The sequence below is a fragment of the Magnolia sinica genome, chromosome 17, assembly GCF_029962835.1.
Source record: "Magnolia sinica isolate HGM2019 chromosome 17, MsV1, whole genome shotgun sequence".
NCBI classification, from domain to species: Eukaryota; Viridiplantae; Streptophyta; class Magnoliopsida; order Magnoliales; family Magnoliaceae; genus Magnolia; species Magnolia sinica.
Window position 1 is genome coordinate 73,338,568 of NC_080589.1, and position 17,707 is coordinate 73,356,274.

General features: G+C 41.8%; 1 protein-coding gene across 1 annotated transcript; it reads left to right on the forward strand.

Moving 5' to 3' along the window:
• Nucleotides 1-1,604: 1,604 nt before the first annotated feature.
• LOC131230804 (lanC-like protein GCR2) lies at nt 1,605-17,406 on the forward strand. The gene is made up of 6 exons (XM_058226794.1): nt 1,605-1,823; nt 12,638-12,816; nt 13,167-13,278; nt 14,297-14,413; nt 15,439-15,753; nt 16,903-17,406. Exons 1-6 carry the CDS (start codon nt 1,665-1,667, stop codon nt 17,239-17,241), a joined length of 1,221 nt encoding a protein of 406 aa, XP_058082777.1. The 5' UTR covers nt 1,605-1,664; the 3' UTR covers nt 17,242-17,406.
• Nucleotides 17,407-17,707: the final 301 nt, after the last annotated feature.

Below are 17,707 nucleotides of genomic sequence, written 5' to 3' on the forward strand. Positions count from 1 at the left end.
CCGAATGATGTTGTTAACTGTGTGGATGGCATGTAAACGTCACCGTCTAACCTAGGAAGGTTACAATGGTAAGAATTTTTCTAAACATATGTTCATTTAGTACGGGCTACTTGAGCATTGGATACGGTTCATTCTTGGCATTATGTCCTGAAATGAACTCACAAAGTAAATGGACGGAAAGGATTTCTTAAAAACATTACAGTGGGCCCCACCTGGGTTCCCCAACTTCACGCGAGATGCTTTCGCAGGAGATCAGCGTCCCCAGCCAAGTGTCCATCACCGGAAGCGGATTGACTCACAACACCTGGGGCCTGTTTGGTCAGTTGAATTGAATGAAATTGAATTGTAATAAATGAGATTAACATCATTAATGGACAACGATTGCATGTAATGGGAATACCATGGCATTGTCGCCCTCCAATGGGATAAATTTTCTGCTACCGAAAATAAGGGGTTAAGCAAAATCATATTTAGTCGATCACGGAATTATAATCAATGGACTAAATTCACAGCAATGTCATTCACTTGCACGCATATATAATCAAAATGTCGGTGAAAACGGTGTATATGAATGGATGGCATGGATAAATGCTTGCATCAATGTGAGGCCCACATGTGCAATGGATTTCAAAATCCAGAGAATTCATGCATTGGATCAGATAATGCAATTCTATTCCACCTAATCACGGCCTTTTCCTCTTCTCCAAATGATGAATTGTACGGACCCAAACGCAATTCTATGCCACTTAATCCCATCTAATACTCTGTGCCAGACGCTCCTTCGCATACTGAGTAAACTATGTGTGGTCTACTATGATTTATGCATACGATCCTCTCCTTCCATCCATTTTACCAGATAATTTTAGGGCCTGAGCCAAAAAATGAAGCATATATAATTTCAAATGTACCACACTACAGGAAAGTGTTGAATTGAAAGTCCACTGTTGAAAAATTCTTGGCGGCCACAGAAGTTTTGTATCAAGCTTATATTTTCCGTTTGCCTTCATCCATGTCCATATGATCTTATGAATAGGTTGGATGAAAAACAAACATCACTGTAGGGCCTGAAAAAGTTTCAACGGTGGAAATCATTATCCCCACTGTTTCCTATGGTATGATCCATTTGATATCTGGATATGCTTCAATTTTGGCCTCAACTCCTTAAATTAGATGCAAAAACGAATGGACGGTGTAGCTAGACCAAATACATTCAAGATGGGCCCAACTGAGTTTACTCAGTACGATAAGAGCGTACTGAGTAACTCAGTACCCAATCCGATTGCTCCATCAGGACGGAGCTGCATGTATTGACGTGCATACTCCTCTCACGTACGAAGACGATCCGTGGATTCGAAGAACCCAAATTTGCCCACGTGGCAGTGGTGTAACGATATGATCATCCAGGTGTACACCGATCGAACGGATAAAGTTGTCCAGTAGCTAGTACTTCTGAAGCGTAAGCCGTCCATGATAGGTCCCACTGTATGAACGGATCAGATTCGAACATCAGCCTTCCAGGTGTACTATAGACAGATGACTTAGGACTATTGAAGGGCATTTCTGTCATTTTACATCATAGCCGCGAAAGAAAGCAGAGGGATACCAGCATTCTCACTACAGTCAGCTGGCGAGAGAGAGGGTGAGAGAGAGAGAGGCGGAGAGAGATGACAGACCGATACTTTCCGAACGAAATGCCGGATTTCGTAACGGAAACGGAAGAAAGCGTAAAAAGAGGAAAGGCTTCTCTCACCGAACTTCTCCAACTTCCCTACCCCAAAGTTGCTCAGAAATTCTTGCAATCCGCTCTCGACCTCAAAGATAAGGTACCCTTCTTTCGATTTTTGTTTTTAATTTCAGAAAAAAAGTCAACCATTGATTTTTCTTTGATTTTTTCGAAGGTCTCTTGACATTAGTGGCTAAGATTACATACCGACGGTATCTACAACCACTTATTTTTTTGGTACTTACATAGTACTTGTCTGTTTGTGAAATTCTCGTATGGGTGGGCCTGCAGGATCTGACGGTATCTACGAGATCTTAGGGATCTTCAAACAAAGCAAAAGATGGACTGCTCATGTCTAGCCATCCCCCCCAAACTACTATGGGAGTGGAAATGAGCTAATCACCCCTTTTATCTGACTGTCAGGATGGCCACTGGACATGATCAATGGTTTAGATCATCTAGAGGCAGCTTAATGATAATGGATATTCTCTCGTAATTCCTCTTGATTCTCTCCGTGGAATTTTACTCGGATAGACGCCTTTACTGAGGAATGGCGAACCGAGAGGATTAGGAAGAGTTGGGATACAATGGGGCTTATCCCTATCACATCAAACACTGCCTTATTTCTATCATATGTTTGAATTTGGTTTCAAAACTTTGAGAGAAAAATGGAAAAATGCATACTGATGTAGAACGTATCACAGATACGTTCCCAACATGGTTGAGCCAAAAGAAGATGGACGGTGAATTAACCATAACTTTTGATCCGGGTATCGTTATGGGGCGTGCAACCTATCAATCTTTACTGAAACGGGCCATCCGAGGTGAACCGACCCACAAAGTGGGTCACATCTGTCCGTTTTGTCAGAAAACGTGCGCTTTCAGTTCAAAAACGAATTTTTAGAAAATTTTTACTATTTTTAGTAATTCCGAATTTTTTAATATTTTTTAGAGTTTTAGATTTTCTTTCCTTTTAGAAATAACTTTTAGTTATACTAGGACTCTTCTAGAGAAAGTTTATTTGCAATTTTTATTTATAGAAATTAGGCCTTAGAAGAGTTTTATTAGAATTAGGATTTTTATTAGAGTTAGAATTTTGCTATTTTTGGTAATTACGAATTTTAGTTTATTTTTTTCTATATTAATGGTGTAAGGACACACATTATAGGATCATCAATTATCAATTAATCAATTTCGAATTTATTAGAATTTATTTCTATTTTCTGCTTTCTTTCCTCGTGGATTCGAGAAGTCTCTGTGAGGAGTCCAGAGAAGCTCCGTGGATTCGGAGTAGTTATCCTTGAGGAAGATGGTGATCGTCCTCATCACGTTCATCCCTGCGTCACATACCCACTGAGATATTCGGAAAACTGTGTGGGGCCCACCCACTAGTGGTTGCCCCCACATGCCCATATCCAACAATTTTATCGTTTGAATATTGATGGACATAGAATTTACATTTCTGTAGTCATTAAGTAGCACTTAATTGGGTTGAATTGGAATGAATCGAATAGTGTCTGCATTTTTTTTGTGTTTCGGTGGTGGGCGAATGGTGGAAAATCAAAACTTGATTTCTTCGGTTGGGTTTCTTACATTCGCAAGATGGCTTTCTTGGAAACCTAGTCATTGATGAAGTATAGAGGCCAGAAACTTAAGTGACTGGTAAATGGATGTCTGTAGCTAAAGATGTTAGTCTTTAGTTGAACACCTTCCTCCCAACTAATCATCAGGTGGGCCCAATCAATATGGATGTCTGTAGCTAAAGATCCAGCTGACTGGAGAATTCTATATGCTGGATTTGATGCAAAAGGATGGAAGATTAAAGGATGAAGTTGAACACCTTCCTCCCAACTGATCATCAGGTGGGCCCAATCAATATGGATGTCTGTAGCTAAAGATCCAGCTGACTGGAGAATTCTATATGCTGGATTTGATGCAAAAGGATGGAAGATTAAAAGATGAAGTTGACCAATGGTCCATATTAAATTTAGTGGGTTAAATTGTGTAACCAACTTGATATGCACATATGGTTGCGTCATGGTGGGTTTGGACCATCTTAGTCTAAAAGTGAATGTAGCCAGAATGCACATTTCCAAGGAGGAGGTGGAGAACCTAGTGAGGATTTTCAAGTGTGGGCCCGGTTTGTTCCCAATGATTTATCTTGGGCTTTCTCTGTACATTGAAAAACCTGCCAATTTTATGGTAATAGAAAGGGTTGAAAGGAAGCTTTTCAAGTAGAAAAGCTGACTTTGTCCTTGGGAGGGAGACTCACACTAATCATGGCTGCTTTATCAATCTTCCTCTATATTGTACGTCTCTCTTCAATTGTCCGGTTTTGGTTTTGAGCAGATTGAAGAGGTTGAGTAGGGATTTCTTGTGGAAGGGGCGGAAGAGGAGAAAATGCATTCAATGCATCGGATTCAAGAAGAGTCTCTTACAAATATCACAGGAGCAAAGTAGATAAAAGGGAAGGAACTTTTTAACTACCGTGGAGATCCCATGGCAAAGGCCGAAGAAGCAAAGCTCCTATCTGAGAACTCATTGAAAGCCAAGACATTGGAGTATGGTGCCACTTGTTATTGGTTCATAGTATTCAAATCCATCTTGTAAGAAGGCATTGCTGTTGGGGGCCTTGCACAAAACTTTAGGATCTAGCCTCCCAAATCAAACCAAAATTATGGGATAATAAAGCAATGAAATAAATCAAAGCATAAACCACACCACACGAGATTTTTACGTGGAAAACTCTCAAAGAGGTAAAAACCACGGGACCTCATCCAGATCAACAATCCAGTATGAAGTAGAACGTTACAACCTTCTTCACTCACGTAGGAGTGGATAAACAATAAGAGAATAAAAGAATAACGGAGAGATCTTACCGATCACGAGGATGTAGAAGCACTGAGATGTTGATTGCACAGTAGATCACCTCCACGAACATAACCTCTCTTCTACAAGCTTCCTCTCTCTCTTTCTCTCTCTCTCACACCTATGATAGCCCTAAACCCTTTAGGAAACCCTTGCAAAGCTTTAGGAAACCCCCTTGCATTACCTATAAAAGCCCTAGACACCCCTATTTCCCTTTCGCACCCCTTGCGAAAGGGCCTCAGATTTCCGCAGTCCGTACAAGATCCGGACTCAAATCTGCATAAGCTTGACTGGTCGAGCCGAGTCCTCGACCGGTCGAGCGGCTCACTCAACCAGTCGAGCACCTCCCTCGATTGGTCGAGCACCCCGGAGAAAAATCATCAGATGGTCGCTGGACTTTGAGTCGAGCCCCACTTGACCGGTCGAGCGCCACCCACGATCGGTCAAGTAGCCCACTCGACCGGTTGAGCAGCGTGGTGAAACACTCATAATTTTCAACTCGCTGCATTGTCTCTCCCCTGAACTGAGGAGGAAAACCCCATCAAATCTTTCCCTTTCCAACTCAGGAGGAATTCACCTTCTTTAAGCCAGTCTGGTTTTTGCAAACCTCAAACTTGCCCTTGAGCAAAGCCTTGGTCATCATGTCTGACCCATTATCGTCCGTGTGGACCTTCTCAAGCTGTAACACCTTCTGTTCCAAAGTATCCCTGATCCAGTGATACCGAATCTCTATGTGCTTCGACTTAAAGTGCTGACTTGGATTCTTACTCAAGTGAATAGCACTTTGACTATCGCAATAAACCACGTGCTGCTCCTCCTTCAGGCTAAGTTCCTGTAGGAACCTCTTCATCCAAAACATCTCTTTACATGCCTCTGTGACTGCAATGTACTCGGCCTCTGTCATCGACAATGCTACGACCTTCTGTAGCTTGCTCTGTCAAGAAAACGCTCCCCCTACAAACGTGAACATGAACCCTGATATAGACTTCTTGGAGTCTATGTCGCCTGCCATATCTGCATCTGTGTAGCCCTTTAACTTTCCGTCACCATAGCATAGGCTCAACCTGGATGAGCCTCTTAGATACCGCAATATCCATTTCACCGCTGCCCAATGCTCTTTGCCAGGATTGGCAAGATACTGGCTGACAACACCAACTGCAGATGATATGTCTGGGTGTGTACACACCATAACATACATCAAGCTTCCTACAGCTGACGCGTAAGGTATCTTCTGCATCTTTTCCACATTTGTCTTCGTCTTGGGACACTGCCTGTCGCTCAATCTGAAGTGACCATCCAGTGGAGTGCTGACCGGCTTCACTGTATTCATATTGAACCGCTCTAGGACTTTCTCAATATACCGCTCTTGTGACAGCCAAAGCTTCCTGTTGCTCCTGTCACGTGTTATATCCATTCCCAAGATCTGTTTAGCCAGGCCCAAGTCTTTCATCCCAAACGACTTGCCCAACTCTTGTTTTAGCCTGTCGATCTTCTTATTGTCTTTTCCCATGATAAGCACGTCATCAACGTATAAAAGCATAACTAAGAAATCACCATCTGAGAACTTGCGTGTAAACACGCAGTGGTCCGACTTCGTTCTGTCATACCCATGCTTCAACATAAACGAGTCGAACTTCTTGTACCATTACCGTGGAGCTTGTTTCAGCCCATACAAGCTCTTCCTCAGCCTACACACCATATGCTCTTTGCCATTGACTTCGAACCCCTCTAGTTGGTGCATGTAGATCTCTTCTTCCAGGTCACCATAGAGAAAGACAGTTTTAACATCTAACTGCTCTATCTCCAGATCCATGCTAGCCGCCAACCCAAGCAACATCTGTATGGATATCATCTTTACCATTGGTGAGAATATTTCCTCGAAGTCTATGCCTTTCCTCTGATTAAACCTTTTCACCACAAGTCTGGCGTTGAACCTCGTCTGTAAATTTTTCTACTCAACCTTCTTTCTGAACACCCACTTGTTACTCAAAGCTTTCTTGCCCTTAAGCAATTTCACTATATCATAGGTGTTGTTCTTATGCAAGGATTTCATTTCCTCTTGCATAGCTTTCAACTACTCTCCCTTATGCTCGTCGGCTAGGGCTTCAGAATAATCTTCTGGCTCTCCCCCATCAGTCAGCATAATGTACTCATATGGCGAGTACCTCTTGGAAGATTGCCTGTCTCTAGATGACCTCCTCACCTGTGGTTCAATAGGTGGATCAAGTGGGGGCTGCTCCCCCAGTCCATCTTCTGTAGGAATTCCCTTGTCCTCTGTATTTTGCTGTACTCCTCCGTCATCAGGCACCTTGGGAGGAATAACCGAATTCATGTCCTCTAGCTCACCTGAACTAGGCTGGTTCTTCTTTGGCTTACCAATGTCTTCTATACACTGATCTTCAAAGAAAACTACTTTTCTGCTCCTGACGAGCTTCTTCTCGATCGGATCCCACAATCTGTAACCGAACTTTTCATCACCGTACCCCAAGAACACACACTGCCTGATCTTCATATCGAGCTTGGACCTTTCGTCCTTTGGTACGTGAACGGATGCCCTGCATCCAAACACCCTGAGATGACTATACAATGGATCTTGTCCAGTCCACACCTTCTCAGGCACTTCTCCATTTAACGGGGTTGATGGAGACTTGTTTATCAAATACACTGCCGTGTGCATTGCTTCTCCCCAGAATGTCTTGGGCAATTTCGCATGGGATAACATGCATATGATTCTCTCAACAATGGTGCGATTTATTCGCTTAGCTACACCATTATGCGGGGGGGGTCTTAGGAATCGTCTGTTTATGCCGTATACCTAGGGACTTACAATACTTATGAAAGTCGCCAATGTATTCACTACCATTGTCAGTGCGGATGCACTTCAATGATCTACCTGTCTTTCTCGACCATAGCATGAAACAATTTAAACACACCAAAGACCTCGTCCTTGGATTTCAAAGCATAAACCCAAACCCTCCTAGATGTATCATCTATAAAAGTGACAAACAATGCCCTACCCAAGGTTTTTGTCCTCATAGGACCACAAACATCAGAATAAACCAAATCTAATGCATGCACTTTATTAACATGAGAAACAGATTTAATAAATGAAACTTTATGTTGTTTCCCTGATAAACAATCAATACAGGTTTTGAGAGGTATACCTGTCACGTCTGGAAGGAGCCACTTCCTCACTAGTAGCTGAAGCCCTTTTTCACTCATGTGGCCTAGATGCCTGAGCCACATGTCAATAGCTGAATCTTCCGCTACGTTCAACCCACCCTTGCACACAGTGACACTTGCCTTGTAAAGGGTGTAACACTTCTTTCCTCTAGCCGTAATCAACGAACCCTTGATGAGCTTTCAGTGCCCACCAACAAACTGACTTTCATAGCCATCATCATCTAACCTTTCTGTTGACATCAAGTTGAGGCGAATGTTTGGGATATGCCTCACATCCCTAAGAACCAATGTGTAGCTTACATCGGTCTTCACACAAATATCACCGACCCCTACGATCTTCGATACGCCAGAATTTCCCATCTTCACGGTCCCATAGTCACCTGACTTGTAGCTTGTGAAGAAGTCTGTGCGTTGAGTCGCATGAAAAGAAGCTTCTGAGTCAATCACCCAGTCGGTGTCCTGACTCGTAGCCGTAAGACAAACATCATGATCTACTGAAAGAATAACTACAACGTCGCCATCTGAAGCGACCGCAGTGGAATCTGATTCATCTTCCTTCTCCTTTCCTTTTCCTTTCTTATCGTTCTTCTTACCACGACATTCATGCTTGTTGTGGCCCTTCTTACCACAATTCCAGCATTCAACTTCTTTCCTGGTACTCGACTTGCCTCTTGATTTATCTTAGGCCTTCCCGTTCTTCCTATTCTTTCATTTCCTCCGTTCCTGTGTCACAAGGGCCTCTTGCTGAGTAGACCCCTGAGACTTTCTTCTTGTCTCCTCATTTAAAAGACAACTGGTTATCTGTTTCATGGATACCTTTCCGTCTGGCTCGGAGTTACTTAGAGACACCACCAATGTCTCCCAACTGTCAGGCAATGAACTTAGCAATAGCAAAGCCTGCAATTCATCATCCAGGACCATCTTCATAGCGGAGAGTTGGTTTACTATATTGCTGACCTCATTCATGTGCTCAGCCACAGAACCACCATCTTTGAACTTAAGATTCACAAGTCGTCGTATCAAGAAAATCTTATTGCCGGCCATCTTCCTGTCATACAGCCCTTGTAATTTCAGCCATAGGCTAGCGGCTGAGGTTTCCGTAGACACATGATGGAATACGGAATCGTCCAACCATTGTCTAATAAACCCCACAGCCTTCCGGTCCAATTTCTTTCAATCATCATCTATCATATCCTTTGCTTTTGCTGATATGCCTAAGCTTGAATCATACAAGTCTTTGTAATAAAGCAAATCCTTCATCTTAACCTTCCATATGGTCCAGTTAGAACCATTGAGGCTGATCATCCTTAATGAGCCACCTTCCATAATTCAGAACCGATCTCACTCTGTTTAATAAACTTCGCTCTAATACCACTTTGTTGGGGGCCTTGCACAAAACTTTAAGATCTAGCTTCCCAAATCATACCAGAATTATAGGATAATAAAGCAATGAAATAAATCAAAGCATAAACCACACCACACGAGATTTTTATGTGAAAAACCCTCAAAGAGGTAAAAACCACGGGATCTCGTCTAGATCAACAATCCACTATGAAGTAGAACGTTACAACCTTTTTCACTCACGCAGGAGTGGATAAACAATAAGAGAATAAAAGAAAAATGGAGAGATCTCACCGATCGCGAAGATGTAGAAGCGCTGAGATGTTGATTGCACAGTAGATCACCTCCACGAGCATAACCTCCCTTCTACAAGCTTCCTCTCTCTCTCTCTCACACACACACACACACACACCTTTGAGAGCCCTAAACCCTTTAGCAAACCTTTGCAAAGCTTTAGGAAACCCTCTTGCATTACCTAGAAAAGCCCTAGGCACCCCTATTTATAGTTTAGGAAACTCCCTTTTGCACCCCTTGCGAAAGAGCCTTAAATTTCCGCAGTCCACACAAGATCCAAACTCAAATCTGCGTAAGCTCGACCGGTCAAGAGGCTCACTCGACCGGTCGAGCAGCTCCCTTGATTGGTCGAGCACCCCAGAGAAAAATCATCAGATGGTCGCTAGACTTTGAGTCGAGCCCCATTCGACCGGTCGAGCGTCACCCACGACCGGTCGAGTAGCCCACTCGACCGGTCAAGTAGCGCGGTGAAACACTCCGAATTTTCAACCTGTTGCACTGTCTCTCCTCTGAGCTGAGGAGGAAAACCCCATCAATTGCGACATAGTGGGTCATGATTTTTATGCATCCATTTTGTTAGCGGAAGTAAAATATAGGAAACTAACCTTGCCCAAATCATGGACCATGCTATCTTTTAGATACGCCATTTAAAACTAACCCTGCAATTGTCTTCAAGATAATTCGGGCCTAGTTGGAGAAGATTTTTGTTGTTCAATATCATGCATCACTGAAGACAAACCTCGAAACACCTCGATCGAACAACCCTATAAACACGAGGCTGTAGTTGTTTTTGCAAATGGATTTGAGAGAGTATGGGTAAGAAAAGAATAATTTTTTGATAACAAAGTAGCTTTCCCAGGAATGCAGACCTTGAGCGCATGTGATGGATGCCTTGAAATGGTTGTTGTTTGTTGTAGTAGACACTATGGTGACACTTTGTTTGAAGTATGGGTATTCAGTAGTTTTGACTCTCAACTGTCAACACTAACCCATGCAGTCAACGATGGTCGAACCCTAATTGACCGGTGAAAGATACTTCATTTCAACACTGAGGTCTTGGTATCGATCCCTAGTGGGGGTGGCTAACAATGAAGTGTGAACTGATAGTGTTGTGTATTAACAAGCTAACAGAAAAAAAAAAAAACCCTCCCCCAACAAGCATCGATCACTGAGTTAACCTAACAAGGACTCAATTCAGAACTGAACTTAGTCAAGATGGTCAATGTTAGGATACCCAGTAAGAAAGGGTTCCCCGTGCTCTCGTGGACTCAGACCCAAACCGAGTTAACTTGGGCTAATGTCAGGATACACAATAAGTAATGGATCATCATCCTCTTGTCATGTTTTTTTTTTTTTTGAAAGGTAACGGTAATTTTATTAAGCACGCGCCAAAAAGGCAACAGAGAATACAAAGATAGCACAACCATTAAGCCCCACCAATACAAAGACAAACCCAACCCCCAAATTACATTGGCACAGATTACCCACTCTCCTCTTGTGATGATATGCATGTCCAAAGCAAAAAGTGTGCCCCAAGCCCTTTGTGCCTGCGCATGCCACCACACATCAGGCGCTTATGTGTCCTTGCACATGCATACGTAAGTGGGGGCACTAGGCATCATACTACACATTAGAACATCCCCGTACATGAGAACAAAAAAAAAAAGAAAAAGGAGAGGACTTTATAGAGTTGAAAAAATCTATTGTGAAGCTATTTTTGAGTAGAGAAAATACATTCTAGCCCTCTTCATTGTCATCCTCGTCGTCGTCATCATAATCACCATCATCATCATCTAAACCATATCCCAACTAATTGGGGTCAGCTACACAAATCCTATTTTGTGATTCTACTCTACCAAGGACCATATCCTCAGGTAAACCATAGGTTAGCAAATCTTTTCTTACTGCCTCCACCAACATCCTTTTGTGCCTTTCCCTTGACCTTCTATAGCCTCTAACTTGAACCAATTCACTCCTTTTGATTGGCGCAAATCTTGGTCTACAGTGCATATGACAAACCATTTAAATCTACTTCCCTCATATTATTTCCTATTGAGGCCACTCCCAAGTTCCCTCAAATGCATTCACTTCTAATTCCATCCTTCCTCGCCTTGCCATTCATCTATCTCAACATCCTTGTTTAGCTACACTCATTATAAAAACATTTTGCTGTCTAACATTCTGTTCTATAAAAGCATGGCTGATCTGACAGCTGTCCTATAAAATCTCCCCTTCATTTTGATTGGTATGCAGGGATCGCATAAACTTCTGAAGCTCATCTCTCTTTCATCTACCTTCTCTAATTCAATGAGCAACATTCTTCTCAATCTCTCCGTCGTCATGAATTATTGACCCAAGATATCAGAAATGGTCATTTTGGGTTACTTTGTGGCGATCAATATTAATTAATCCCTCACTTTGCACTCATATCATTACCAAAATTGCTAAAATTGCATTCCACAAACTCTGTTTTTATCCCATCATTTTTGAACCTTTAGATTCTGAAACATCCCTCCATAGTTCCAACTTTTAGGCATATATAGGACAAATTAGGATGGCACATTAAAATACCCATATTGATGCCCATATTTACAAAATGTTCCATTGGACCTAGATCCGTGTTAAGTTGAAATTATTAAAAATAACCCTAAAATGTTTGTCATGGTCATCATTTTGGAGTTCTATGATTAGCTACCGGGATTGTATAATTTAGGATACTTCATTTAGAGAGGTTTGCTTAGCCCACGTGCATGTACAAGGTTCCCATCCACAAGCCACTACATGTCTCAGTTAAGCATAAGGGAACAAGATCCAAGCCATCAATTGGATGGGTCTGGCCTTGTTGATGATCTGGTTCAACAAACGAGTTGGTTAGGCCACAATGTTAGAAATAGGCAGATGGCCGAGCAGAACCTTGCCTACTTTTTGTAGCCAGCAATTTGTCTCATAAACTGTGGCCTATTGCCTGCATAATAAGTGAACCGGCCAGATATTTTGGCCAAGGCATTGTCACAGTGGGAATCTTGTGCCAATATGCCATGATTGCATGTAGATGAGCTGCCTTGTACATGCCTGCAGGCTTAGTGACCCTCTTATTTAGAAGGTCACATTTTCATTGAAGGCAGACATAAAAAGCTTGAGATTGGTTCATGCTGAAAAATGGATTTCACTTTCAAGGCTTGGGGACTTCTGCCTTTACATCATTCTCATTACCTATTTATTTTTCAGATTGTGAAAGAGACTTGGGTACGGGCTGGACGGCGTGTAAGGGATTTCACTCTCTACACTGGCTCCCTTGGGACAGCATTCTTACTTTTCAAAGCATACGAAGTCACCAAGAACAAGAATGATCTCAATCTCTGCATTGAAATTGTGAGGGCTTGTGATACTGCTTCACGAGAATCAGAGTACTTGTGTTCTCCTTTTTCTTAGTTAATTTCATATATCTTTCACCTATCTTACTCGATTGATGTGAATCTTTGCATAGGTACAATATCCAGGCTATCTCTAAAATGATTCTGAAGAATGTTTAGTATGAGAAATCATTGAAAAACTCTGCATTGATCTTTCAAAATAAAATAAAGAATCTGCATTGCCTGGGTGACTATATGGTGTAATAACTAACGATCTTGGGATATGCTGTGGATTGTGCGTGAAAGGAGCCTCTAGAAGGAGCATTTTGTTTTGAAGGTGGACCTTGACGGGTGTTGCACTATTATCGTCTTGCTGCTTACTGTGTGCATCTTTGTATATGCAGACATGTGACATTAATCTGTGGTCGGGCTGGTGTGTGCGCGCTTGGTGCCGTGGCTGCAAAGAACGCTGGGGATCATGCACTGCTCAACCACTATGTATCCCAGTTCAAAGCGGTAATGATCTGAAAAGTTGTTGGCTAGAAAGTTAGTAATGGTTGCCTTATCGAGCTGAAAAAGATATTTATGCCGTAGTAAACCTTTGTTTGTTTGTTTGGAATTCTAAATGCTTATTGGTTACCCTTGTAATTCTTGTGTACTGTTCCATTTTTTGTTCCTCGTCAGATGTACTACCTCATTTAGCCATCACTTCTCTTGGGGGTTTATGGATTCTAACCGTATCTTGTAAATCTTGTTAGCTCTTGCGCTTTGGAACACAAGATGATGCCCCTGTTCAACTCCCTATGTTGGGCAGAAAATAGACTGAATTAACACCATTGTTTCTGATATCTCAATGGAAAATCATATGATTGTTCCATCCAGACTCATTCTAATGGCATTTTCATTATAAATCTTTTGGGTTAGTTTTCACCTATTTTGAAGCAGAAAAGGAAAAAAAGAAAAAAGAAGGGAGGATATCTGAACCTTAGCTGCAGGCATCTGGTAGACTGCTACTAAAGCTGCCATTTCCATTCGGGGTCCTGCCCCTGCTCTTGTTCCCCAGACTCCTATTGCTCTTGCACCAACGACCACTACCATGTTTTTGCCAAGATTATTCTTTACAATATTGAAGTTCGTTCATTTTTTAATCTAGATCTTTAATCTTTTAGAACTTTTATGAACACAGTCATTGAATAACTGCGATATTTTTAATGAAATATTTAATTCATTAAGATCATTCTTTACAATATTGAACTGTTCTACTTCTTCTAAAACAGTAGATGTAAATACTAATTTTGAAATATTTAATTCATTTTAGATGGGCGCCCCTTGGTTCCCCACTTGCTTGACTTTCAGAAAGTTAATCTTCCCGCTTCTGCATCAGCATCTTGCAACTAATAACAGAACCTCAAAAATGCCAGCGAAACCTCCACGAATGTTTTAAGCTATTTTAAACTGTGGTAAATGACTATATTGTTTACCATGGTAACCAACTTTTTTAAGTGGTAGTTGATGATTTCCCTCATTGAAACAGATTAAGATGCCTGAAAGAGTTCCAAACGAGCTGTTGTATGGGAGAGCTGGATATCTGTGGGCATGTCTGTTCTTAGAAAAACACATTGGCGAGGGGACAATCCCTTCAACTGACACTGTAAGCATTTCTTATTTTCTCATTTGGTTCATTATTTTCTACGTTTCCCTGGGGGTCGTTTGGTTGCACAGGAGCACGACTTGACAATCAGATTTCCCCGGGAACTTGATGGGGATCGAAGCTATAAATTTGCTTTAGCTTCAATTTCCAGTCCAGGACTAGCACAACTGATGCACCTTTTATAGTTTCAGATTCCTGTAGCTAGAAAGTCACTTGAGTGATCCCACTTTTTCCAATCAACATACAGGAACAACATAGAAAGAAATACTAAAACCCTGTTGGGTCACGTATAGAATTCTCTTAAAATATCTCTACTCGCAATAAAAGATTAATATTACTACTGAAACTCCTTATGCACCAACTATATTGGCTCTGTATGCACATCCATATACTTTATACAGGCTGCATGGTTGGTAAATACGCCCAAAATACTATGTGCTTTTGCAAGTCCATAAGAATTCAGTTGGACTTATGGACCCCATAGTCCAACCAAAGGTATTTTAAGCCATGTGGTCGAATTTGTAGCCCCCAAAGGTCAATAGGACCATTTTTCTTTTCGCAATACTATCAGAATCATTCATGGGATCCTGCTATTTTCTTGGTTCAATACCGATCCCTGATATTGTTAACATGGATGGTTGGATGGTCCAGCTCATCAATCTAGACGGTTGGATTTTTTTAATATTTAATCAGGATGCTTGGATGAGCTTGATCCTTGATCAATCTGCAATGGGATCAATTTATGGTCTCCCATTGGATGACTGGACTGTCCTGCATCAACATTTTATTTTTTCGTGGTTTGGATGGTGTGACATAATCAGGATGGAAAGGGACTGCTTTCACTAAAAATTGTAGAAACTGAGTTCCATTAAAAAAAGGTGGGTTGTAATCAACCTTCCTTGGAACTACTTGGAACTAGAGAGTTGTCGACCAAACACCATTAGACCTCATGTTCCGTGATACTGTCTTCCAAGATTTATAATTTCATAGAATCAAGATGGATTGTGTGAATTGCCACTTCATAGGGTACGGTCGTGAAGGAAATCATCAAGGATGGAATACGATTAGCCAACAAGGGTAGCTGCCCATTGATGTATGAATGGCATGGGAAGAAGTACTGGGGTGCTGCTCATGGGCTAGCGGGGATCATGCACGTCCTCATGCACATGGAACTGAAGCCAGAAGAGCAGGCGCTTGTCAAAGGTACCCTTCGCTACATGATTCAAAATCGCTTCGCAAGTGGAAACTACCCCTCAAGCGAGGGAAGGGAAGCAGATCGACTGGTACATTGGTGCCATGGTGCACCTGGTGTTGCTCTGACTCTTGCCAAAGCTGCTCAGGTATGCTCTCATCATTTCTTCAAGTTGTAGATGATTCTGATATCTAAGACCAAAGCACCTCACTGCCGGAAGTTTAGCAAACTAGCAATACAGAATCTGCTTAAATCCATATACTAAGTATGAAACCTAAGCTCAATATAGGAGACAAAAGGTGCTCCACGCATGATTAAAAATGGGAATACAAACTGAAACTTTCATGGATTTTAGCAGTTCTGAAACAGTCCACAGCCATTAAGATCTTGTGCAGAACCACAAAGAAGATACCCGGAAGGAAGATGAAAGCATTAGTGGAAAAGATTACAAGAGACGAGCAGAATAACCTCTAACAATTATCCCTTGGGTTGCTTTCTTTCATGTAAAATCTACTAGGGGAGGGAAGTCTCTGAGTTAGAACCCTCCACTGTTTATTAACCCCAATTTTCTAGCTTGACTGATAATTTGAATTTCCAAAATCTTCAAAATAGGTACCTTACCTGTATTTTAACATGCTGAATACTTCAATACAAATTGTCAAAGTCAAATGCCATATTCATGCCATATCCTGGCCTATTTGGGTATAGTGGCTTTCTTGGATAAAATATGATTACTACACTTAGGTCGCACATCAGTAGAATGTGAGTGGATTACCTACCTTTGGAGGCACAACATATTTGTGCCACCATATACTTGGCACGTGTATATCAATCTGAAGCGGGCATCCTATGGACTAAGCCTAAATATTGCTATGATTGGTCCATCTAAACCATATAATAAATGGGCCGCACCTCATCTAATGAGACCCATTGCTTGTTTTTGTCTTTTAGTGTTTGTTTGTAAAGGTACCAATTAAGGGGATGGAATTATCCAATCATAGTGGTTTTCGAACCATGGCCCATTCACATTGGAAATACTAAAATGATGGTTCTAGTCCCATCCATATGTGCCACGTGTTTAGAATGACATGGGGCATGGGGGCACGGAAAATGCAAGACATGGGATTCACTGGCCATAGAATATGCACAAATCTATCTCATAAGTCCTCAGTGAAATAATCTTTACAATCTCACTCCTAAAACAAATTACATGGCTGTATTTTAGGTTCAAGTCCTTAATTGGAGGGTGTTAAAAGGCTCTCACTTATCTTGAATGGTTTCTTGTTATTGTGATTAGGTGTTCAATGATGAAGAGATTCTGAAAGCTGCTGTGGATGCTGGGGAAGTGGTCTGGAAACGAGGGCTGCTAAAGCGAGTTGGAATTTGCCATGGCGTGAGTGGGAACACTTATGTGTTCCTCTCGCTCTACCAGCTGACGGGTAACATCCAGTTCTTGTACAGGGCTAAAGCATTCGCTTGTTTTCTGCTTGACAGAGCTGACAATCTAATATCGGAGAGAAAAATGCACGGGGGTGATCGCCCATACTCGTTATTTGAAGGATCAGGTGGCATGGCCTATCTTTTCCTAGACATGATCAATCCTAGTGAGGCAAGGTTCCCAGCTTATGAACTTTAAACCTGTATATCATCCAGCAGAGTAAGTTAATGTGCTGATTGTAGTAGTGGAAAGAGGAGGTGGCCCTTGGCATGTCAAAAGGACACTTACTGTGAATGTATCTGTCACTATCAGGTAAATATCACAAAGTAAGAAATAATAAGATTACACTAGTTATCTCCGATCTATGGTTGATATTCCCACTTGCTCATCAAGTGCAAGTTCACCTGCAAAATCTAGGAGAAATTCTTTGCTTTTGCTGGGAAATAGTTGGGTGATGCCTCAGAGCCTTGGAGATAAGGTATTCCGTAATGGTAACATGACCATTATCATTACGATACAAGCTATAACAGCCATCATTGCCCCCGTAACGGGTTGTTATGGGGGCTGAACAGCTGTTATGGATAATTTTTTTCTGCAACGGCCGTTACGATCCCATTGCCACCATTATAGCATACAATAGTTGGGGGTCTTATGTGGCGTCATG

What these genes read in the sequence shown, in the direction of transcription:
- LOC131230804 (XM_058226794.1), top strand. Translation starts at nt 1,665, where the DNA reads ATGACAGACCGATACTTTCCGAACGAAATGCCGGATTTCGTAACGGAA. An exon ending in ACTGCTTCACGAGAATCAGA is followed by an intron (nt 12,817 to 13,166) that starts GTACTTGTGTTC and finishes TTGTATATGCAG; the next exon opens with ACATGTGACATTAATCTGTG. An exon ending in CTCTTGCCAAAGCTGCTCAG is followed by an intron (nt 15,754 to 16,902) that starts GTATGCTCTCAT and finishes TATTGTGATTAG; the next exon opens with GTGTTCAATGATGAAGAGAT.